General features: G+C 26.5%; 2 protein-coding genes across 3 annotated transcripts in view; one reads left to right on the top strand and one right to left on the bottom strand.

Annotated features, from left to right (window-relative positions):
• Positions 1-275: 275 nt before the first annotated feature.
• LOC107456413 (small VCP interacting protein) lies at positions 276-5795 on the bottom strand. Its single transcript, XM_016074267.4, has 3 exons — positions 5595-5795; positions 4042-4209; positions 276-1453 (listed from the first exon to the last, which is right to left on the bottom strand). Exons 1-3 carry the CDS (start codon positions 5652-5654, stop codon positions 1439-1441), a joined length of 243 nt encoding a protein of 80 aa, XP_015929753.2. The 5' UTR covers positions 5655-5795; the 3' UTR covers positions 276-1438.
• Positions 5796-5923: 128 nt separating this feature from the next.
• The window catches only part of LOC107456412 (ribosomal protein S6 kinase 2 beta), a 33696-nt gene continuing 29852 nt past the window's right edge, over positions 5924-9767 (top strand). Inside the window, exons 1-2 of one of the 2 annotated variants that reach the window (XM_016074266.4) lie at positions 5924-6170; positions 9218-9262. In XM_016074266.4, coding sequence (XP_015929752.2) covers positions 6108-6170; positions 9218-9262 — 108 coding nt within the window. In that variant the 5' untranslated portion in view covers positions 5924-6107. The remainder of the gene's footprint in view (positions 6171-9217; positions 9263-9767) is intronic. The other variant, XM_043048527.2, reaches the window with a different exon arrangement.

Below are 9767 nucleotides of genomic sequence, written 5' to 3'. Positions count from 1 at the left end.
CTACCATAAAATATCTTATAATATCTTGTGTGAATAATTTAATCTTCACGTGCATTGATTCCGAGAAAATATTGAAACAACGTTTCTTTCAACTATAAGTGCGTGAAATGCAAATTGTTCATAAATTAAAACTTTAATACAAATAAAGTCTACTTAAAATAAAAAAAATTTTAATAATCTTGAAAAGCATTGAATGCCTGATATCATTCAATAATTTGAATTAGTAAAAGAAATTGACTTAAAATAAAAAAAAGGTAATTAAAATAAATGAAATGTATGCTCTACAACTATTTTATTAGCAATTAAATGATAAGGTAGAAATAAACAACTTGTCAAACTTAACTAGCAATTTTTATCAACTTGAAAATAAACCAGAATATACATCTTTTTTGAGAAAAAACAAATTTTTTATCAAAATCTATATAAAGTATTAAATTATGTATTTAAATAAATAGTAAATTACAATGGATTATTTCAAAAAAGAACAGTATTAACAAATTTTTCTGCAAAAATGGTTTCAAGATTTCACCAAGTTAATTTTAATAATACTATATCAGAAGTAATCTTGTAAATTAATTATATAGGTTTAAAGCATTTCTTGAGTATAAAATAATAGCTACATTTGTGATGAAAAAAGTTGAGAATTTCATAGCAAAATGAAACACAGAACTAAGAATGCAGAAACTTTTGAGGAAATTAATTGTTTCAAGATATTCAAACAGTTAATTTTAACAGTACTATAGGAGAAGTAACCTTGTAAATTATTTAGAAAGGCTTATAGCATTTCTTGAATATGAAATAATAGCTATATTTCTGATGAAAGAAGTTAGGAATTTCACAGTATAACACGCAACTAAGAGTGCAGAGAATTTTGAACAGTTAATGAATTTACTGAAACAAAACATAACATTTACGTCTTTACAAATACTAGCAAAAATTGTATTATTTGTACAAATATATAAATGTTAGGATAATAGATTCTCCTGTTCTTTTTTTTTCTTTCCTGGTAAAAAAGCTACATTATTATTGACATTACAAAACAGCAAATAGAAATAGTTAAAACTTTATAGTAGAAAATTTGTTAAAACACAAATATTGAATATCAAGTTAAAGCTTTGAGTTGCAATGATTACATATTTATACTTCATAATGTAAACTAACATTTAACTAGAAGTTCTTAAAGATTTTTTATAGCTAGATGATGATTACAATAATAAAATCATAAATAATAATAGCAATAACTCAAAAAAAATTTATGCTAAAAATCTTTTGCTAAGTTTCATTTAGTTATGCACAATTTCCTTAAACAAAATTGTAAATGAATCACAGAAATATCAAGTGCAACAAAATTTAAAAATTATCAACATAAAACATTTTATATAATACTTATGTGACATAGATTTATAAAATATTTACAAATTCTTGAGCGTGACACCAACTATGAGACTTGCCACTAAAAAAAAAAAAAAGAATATACTGTAATTATTTATATCTATAAACAATATACAACGTTAAGCAAATGTAAAAATGTTGAGTAGAAAATCAAATGTATTACTTAATCAGCTCATCATCTAAAGACTACAAGAAAAAGTTTTAGGAAATTCAGATATAGCAGGGTTCATCGTTGTCCTGATATTCCTGATGCAAAATATTCTGTCCTTATTTTTAAAGTTCATTTCTGATATCAATGATTTTTTTTTATTATTTGTTTGTTCAGAACATATATGTTTTCAACAAACATACAATTTTAAAAGAATTATTTGGAACCTTTTTTTAATTTCTATTACTGTAAAGAAACAAAAAACAAAAAAAAAAAGCAAGACTTATCAATGTGAGAACAAAATGTATTCAAAAATGAAATCGGGAATGTATATTTCAAATGTAAAAGAATTAAACATGAAACACAGAACCTCTTCTTTACCTTCCCTTTTTCTCAGAATAACGAATTATTGCTGAATGAATATTAGAAAAAAAAATTCTTAATAAACCTCAGTCGAGGTTAATTAAGAATTTTGTCCCGAGGACAGAAATCAGTCTTGAAAAAAGTTCTAGTTAACTGAACTACCTTCTCCAATATATATTTCCAGTTCTCAAAAAAATTACATTTTTTTAATAAACATTGTTATTTTTCCTAATTAATAAAAAATGATCAATTAATGATGTCTCACTACAATCAAAGAGTGGGATTGGCTGAATTTGTGGTAAAATATGTGTTGCTAAATCTAAATCTGGTTGATATTGTAATTATTCCCGATATTTTGAGACGCTAAGCAAAGTTAAATTATATTATTTTTAAAAAAATTACCCAAGACAAAACATTAATGATGAAGTGATAAATAGAGATGGGAAAGGCTCCAAGAAAATGTCAGAATTCTGCAATTGGTGTAAAGAGTGTTAATGACTACCGTGTTAATTAGTCAAAAAATAAGTCTTGATTTTTTTTTCTTTCTGAGTGGCACCTATGATCATAAATTAGGTACTTTGACATCAAGGTTATTCATAGCAAGTGTTGTTTCACACACATACTACTGAAGAAGAGCAAATTTTTTAAAGAAATAAAACCTTTTTTTGACATTAGGATTTATTTATTTTTTTAATAAAAGAATTCAACTATTCACTTGATGAACTGCAAAATAGGCCTGATATAAAAGTTTAGAAACTGTTATAAGTATCTTATTGCAACTTGTATTCTAGAAAATAATGTAAGTTTATTAATTATATTCGATTGTTAATTGCATATTATAAATCAACTATCATTTTAATTCTAAAATAATCTGTGATTAGTGAAGTTATTTAAAAGGCTCAACATTGCCTGTGATTTTGGTTTGCTTTATGAGCATTTTTTTCAATAGTTTTAGTTTAAAATAAAAATTTCTATTTCTCACTAAAAGTTTTTGTTATCTAAAAATCTATTTTGTCATCTATTGCAAAAAGTTATCAAGTCAATAACTGGCAACAGTAAGAACATTTCCAAGTCACTATAATGCTTGTCACTTTTTTAAGATAAAAAAGGACAAATCAATATATATATCCTTTGACAGTACATCCATATAATACACATTAACTTGGAATTTTTTATTTTTTTTCAAAAAAGGTAACTGATATTAGTTCATTTTTGTCAATCATTGACTTGGTCATTTATGGCAGTTTACCCATAAGTTATATTCCCTGCAATTTTACTTCAATTTCCTCTTTAGTGGACAGAGTAATATTTCTTAGATTTTGTGGCCTGCTATCCAAAATAAATAAAGCTTCTTTAAAATATGAGAGTAATTTAGAAAGTAATAGAATAAGAGTAATCATGTGAGTAACTTTTGGTACTAATAGTAGAGGGTCGAACTTAACCATTTCTACATCGAGCAATCTGTGAAGCTTCCAGCTATTCTAATGAGAGCAACATACAGGCAGGCATTTGCTAGTTATAACTTAAAAAATGCACTACAATTGAAAAATATACCAAAATGCAACATGGAGGAATTAAACTTCTTAGGGCCTAAACCAGCTATAATCAGTAATCAACCTTTTAGTCAGATATTAGTACAGGTTGAATCTAGATATCCAATATTTTGTTTGATAATATTCAATGAAGCTTAATAATTAGTAGCTTAAATGAGATCATATTCTGAGATAATAAGAAAATAAACATCCTGAATGCCTCATATACCACAAAGGATGAAGAATACAAATAAGTAACTGCAGAAATGGTTTTTGAGTAACTGATTGTTTGGTTTTTCATTGAAGTAGATTGTTAAATCATCTTCTCCACCTTAACTTAAGTTTTGTAACTTCATAGATTTGCATCTGGAGTGACAATTTTTTAATTTTAATAAATGGAATCATATTTTAAATTTTTAAAAAATTTTAAAAATCTGCTTTTAAAAAAAACACAATTATAAGACAAGCAACATAAAATATGTAAAACACTATAAATTAAAAGAATTGCCATAAAATGAAGGGAAAAAAAAACAATATTAAACATTATTTCTTTAACGAATCTAAGTAAAATTTCAATTGCTAAAAACATAAATAAAACAAGTATACCCTCAGATGTGCATCTGAATTCGATTTGTCCAAAGCTTCATCTATTTGCCTAGCTCTTTCCTTATTTTTCTCAACACGTTTGGCTGCTAAATCATCCTTCAAGCCACGGGTTTCCTGTTCATGTTGTCGCCTTTCAGCAGCTTCAACCATTCTTTGTCTTCTTTCCTCCTAAATGATTGTTAAGTTCGAGATATTTTACTTAAATGGAAAGTTAACCTTATTATAAAAACAGGAAAAGCACAGGTTGAAAACTTTTTCAATTTAAGCACACAAAAAAAAATGTGAACTATATTAAAATAATGTAATCTTAAAAAATTATGCCTCTATAATACTAAAACAATATTTAAAATAAAACTTCCAAAATGATCAAAGAATTATTATTCTAAATTTAAAATATCTCTTTAGCCTAAGATGGTATTGTGCAGAAGAAAGTTAAGATCACTTTCTTATTACTTTACTGTTAATTCTAGATGCAAATCCAGTTAGAAAGGAAAATATTCATTTCTAAGTTTTAGGTTACTTTTATATTCATAAAAAAAAAAGTGGCATAAGCATGAGAAGATGTAAATAATGAGGGATGCTTATCGATATACAGTACCTTTAGAAAAAAATAAACTATAAAGGTTCCATAGAAAATTGCCCCACAGTACATTTTCATAAAAGTTATATACCTCAAAATAATATAATAACAAAAATTGCTGTGTATCATAATAAAAAATTGTGTTAAAACAAATACGTCAAAACGATTTAGTTTCCATACTAAAATTAAAGAAATAAACTGATTATCCCTAATTCAATGTTTGTTCTGAAAGGTCCTGAACCAAAAAAATATTCTTGTATCAGTAGTCTGTGCCAAAATAATCCCCAAATGTTAGCAATAACCAGGTGGAGTATGTGAAACTTTAAAAAAAACAACACATAATGAGGCAAATGCGATAAGCAAAACTTGTTGCAACGCCAGACAATCGCTTTGAAATTTTTTAAACTTATTTCTACTACAACAACTGGGTAGCTTCATTTGATGATATGGCGATTTAAGTTTTGACACAGAGAGAGTTTAAAAAATATACCGGTGGGACAACATGTCCATTCAATTTGAATGTCGTGAGTAGCAGTCTTAGAGTTATACACATGATGATTTGAAGACTGTCAACAATATGAATAATCAATGTATAAACAAGGAATATTTCTGTGTCCTGATCGGTAGTATGCAAAGACATAAGCAAACATAATTTAAAAACACCTAATTATTAAATTACAATTGATAAATGAAATTTTTTTTATGTTAAGTCATAATATCACACAGTTTCGGGAAATTTTAAAATCCAGTTAGTTTAAAATATAATATATACAAATTAAACAAACATAATATGAAGGTACATTTTGTAAAATTTAGTTAGAATATTCCTACTGCGACCAACTAACGTTATCAACGTAGTTTCATCAATGACACAATTTTAAAATTTATAGTAACCTCAAAAATGTTTTTATATATTTACATAAATACTAACAACTTGTGTTATAATAATTAATGTATTAAATAGTAAACAAACATCATTAGGGGATGTATAAGGAGGATCCGATCCTTTGCAACAATCCAAACAACTTCCCATGATAATAAGAATTTTGATTTTTACCACACCATTAATTTTTAAGAAGAAGAATTAATTCAATTGATTTTCTTCAACAATTTCCACTTTCATTTAGAACTCACCCACATTACCTAGACGGATTTGTTTACAAAACAAATTAATACGACGGTTAAAGTTTTACTTTAAAAAGAAATAATTAAATCAGGTAAAGAAGAAAAAGAAATTCTGAGTTTTGATTGGTCTATATAAGACTGCGCTATTATAACGTGCTAGTAAAAATAAACTTCTTTAAACTGAGAGAGTTAATGCAGGTAATATGGCAATAAAATAAACGGAAACGGATATGACGCCTGTCGGTAGAAACACCTGCTATTTCATGAAAAAGTGTCATTCTAGTAGAAAATAAAAACATGAGTCTTGTTTCATGTTGTATTGAATACATAAATTTTAAATGTTAATTTATTTCTAATAATCATGCCGTTAGCTTACTTGGGTGTTCCATTTAATTTGAATGGGTGTGAAACAAATGGCACTCAGGTAAGCAATTAAAGTTTTAGCTATATATCTTTTTTTAAGTAAATCATACCTGTCAAAAGGTTACAAATGTCTGATTTCTTCGCTGTTTATTTTTAAATTCAATAGATTTATCATTTTTAGCTGAAAGATTTTTATTCTGTTTTTGTCGTTTATTTTGAGCTGAATAAATTACGTTTCTTTTCACTTTTAAGCTGTTTTGCTTAAAATCTATTTTCGCCTTATTATATAAAAAAAAATCTTTATTATTTTCCTCAAATTTTAAAGTTCGTCCTAGTAAAGGCTCATTTGTAGTTTTGCCTACAACAGATACTTTTTTTTCTTTAGTTTTATTGACTTTTAACTGCTTTTTAAAAATTAAACTATGAAATTTCATTATTAAATTCTTATTGGTGCTTAAAAAGGCAAATAATATTCAATGCATTATTTATCTATAATTGTGTAATATTTATCAGTTCAAATTAATATGCCTAAATTTTTTATTTTCAAATTTAATTCTATTTTTTCCTTTATTTTGAGAATGACTGGTCTTCATCTTGTTAAGAATATCACACTTTTACCAAGAAAAATATACAATAAACTTTGTTTATCATATCAACCTTCTTGGGGTTATTTTCATATTAGTACCTATTCGTACTAACAGCAGTTGCTAAGAAAATAAAGGGCTTTGTACTTCAAAAATTTTAAAATATATGTATTTAGTGACTACGAGTTATTCCATTGTAAGCTACGAGTTATTCCATTGTAAGCATGGTGATTATTTTGACAAAGGTACTGATATGAGGATATTTCCGTGTCTGTACCTGTTAATGCTGACTCGAAGCTCTTCCGGCTGACTCTGTTATGATTGCAGAAAAATGTGTATTTATAAAGATTGTGCTGTAGATTGACTTAGCAAAATCTGCTAACAAGGTCAATATTAAAGAAAATAAGCAAGTTGGAAGATGAATATCAATAAATTTACTATATGCTTAAACTAATAAAAGGCTGTATCATCAGAATAAAGTCTAAATTATGATTCTTTGTATGTTTGAAATGAAATTAAAACTTCCAAGGAGCTTAAAATGAACTTGTGGATCAGATTACTTGAAATTAAACCAGATCTAGATAATGAATAGATTATTGAAATATAATTGTAAAAACTTAGCTTTGTTTGGAAAGCTTCCAACTAAGATTTTATGGTAATTTTATATTAGAGAATATATATTTTTAATTTAATAAACATTTTGATTTTTTCCATATTTTATTTTGTCTCAATTGCTCTTAATAAAGCAGTTTTCAAAAATGATTTGCCAAGCAAGTGTATAAATGAAAGTATTTAGAGGATTTAGTTTTTCTTTTCTTTTGAGAAATTTTCAATTAAATTAAATGGGAAATTTTGTTTTCTCAAAGGAAGTTCTGTTATAATTCCCCCAAAAATTTTTTACGCTTTTATCTACCTCTGTACAAGAGATTTGATGTTACATTCACGCAGCTTTAAATCACATTTCACAGTTTGTATTTACTTGATCTAATATTGCCTATCCTGATTGCTATTTATAAGATTTAGAATAAAGTATCTTCTTATTTGCACGATTTAAAATTACCCACCGAAATTCATGTTCACCTGATTTAAAAATCACGCATTGGGATTCATATTCACTTGATTTTAAAATCACATTTTAGGATTAATATTCTCACAATTTAAAAAAGAAAAATCTCCCATTAATACTTTTTATTAAAAACATTTTTAATATCAGTGGCTGAAAAAACTACATTGTTTTGTTGTTAAAAACAACTACTTTTTTCTTAAATATAGTGACTACAAATTAATTCCGAAATGTAGTCACAAATTTATAATACTTAACTGACAAGCTTTACTGGAGAACTTATTATACATATTCAAAATGGTTTTAAATTTTAAAAAAAATTAGCTTGTTTAAACTTGGGGAATTATTAAGAAGTATTTATTCAGAAGTCAGTTTGTAACCGTTTTTTTCACCAACCTAAACCAATTTTTTCTAAATTTGTTCTTTTAACCTTCATTTTTTGATACCTTTTTTTTAAACAGTGAATATTTAAGAAGTGCTAGGAAGTTATAAAATATTTTTAATATTAATAATTTGATGCTCTTTTATTTCCTCAAAGAAATTAAGTACATGGAGAATTACTCTGAAAATATGTTCTCTCCCGTTGTATATATTCCCATTTAAAGGTGTCGCTACCTATATGAAAAAGACTTGCTGCTCTTGAGCATTAGACATTATTCTAATTCACCAAAGATAGACCTGGGAAGATTTGTGCCTGTTTAAAAAATTAGTTGCGGATTATCCTTGTTTCTTTATTTAAAGTAAAAGCAGTTTCTCGAAATCAATACAAACTGCTATTTTGTATCACATTACTCATTGCATTTTAAAAAAAAGTAGCTCATTACACAAAGAGGAGAAAAATAGCAACTGCAGTAGTTACCCTACTTGTAGTGTGCTGCTTCCAACTATTTGATAATATTATAAATATGTTTCCTACATATTTTTTTCTTATTCAAATTTCAGTCTTTTTTTCTTTTTCTTCTTTTTTCAATTATTGCAAATGTGTCTTGCACTTAACATTTTTGGTTTTATAGTTTCAGCTTTTTCGATTTTATACCAAACTAATCCTTGCCTTTTGGAAAAACAAATATGCTACTGAATTCATTTTTATAAAAAAGATTAAAAAAAAAAGCTTAGTATATATAATAGTACTTTTTATTTATTGAAAATTTACGTGCTTAAAAAATATGGAATGTATTAAGTGATCTTGATAAGAATAAACTTTAATTCCATTAATACTTGAACTGTAAAACTGAACAATATGTAAATTAGATATTTTCTGCCCATTGAAATAAGAATATCAAACTACATTGGTAAATTTGGGTTATAGATTATCATTTAAGACTTTTTCATTCATGTTTATAAATTATATAAAATGAATTCCTGAGACATTTATCCAATTTATTGTCTGAGAATTAGGATTGCATTTTTATTTTATTTATTATTGATTAATTATTTTTCATTCATGTTTATTGTTGACAGAAACAACCTGAAGCAATGGTGTTGGATGAAGAGTATAACCAGGAAGTAAGTTAAATTTCTATTTAAAAAAAAAAAAATTCTTAGTAATTTGAGATTCCAAGAATCTAACATGCCATTTAGGGAGGCGACCTGGTCTAGAGTCGCCCTCCTTCCCCCTCATCCTCTGTACGGCCCCGTGGCAGAATTGTGGGACACGGCCAGAATGCTACAGAGTTTTTGCTCAAAGATTTTTAATTTGGAAAAGGAAAAATTTCGATTTCTGCATAATTTTTCGAATTTTTTTTTTTCTAAGATCTCTTTTTTGCGCATCAGAAGAGAAAGAAAAGAAATAATCATGATTTTTATATTGTCATTTGAGATTTTTTTTTAAAAAAATCAGTAATAACGGGCTTCAACTAGAATTTCAAATTAATAGGGTGACCTGGGGTAATTCCTGATCAAAAAACGCAAACATCTATTTTGTGAAAAAACTATTCAAAATAGAATTTTAATATTTACTGGAAGTTTGACACTATATGAGATGCGTCCTATGAGAAACGAAAGTTAATTG

This window comes from Parasteatoda tepidariorum, chromosome 4, assembly GCF_043381705.1.
Source record: "Parasteatoda tepidariorum isolate YZ-2023 chromosome 4, CAS_Ptep_4.0, whole genome shotgun sequence".
NCBI classification, from domain to species: Eukaryota; Metazoa; Arthropoda; class Arachnida; order Araneae; family Theridiidae; genus Parasteatoda; species Parasteatoda tepidariorum.
Note: the sequence above shows the minus strand (reverse complement) of the source record. Positions and strands in the feature narration are given on the sequence as shown.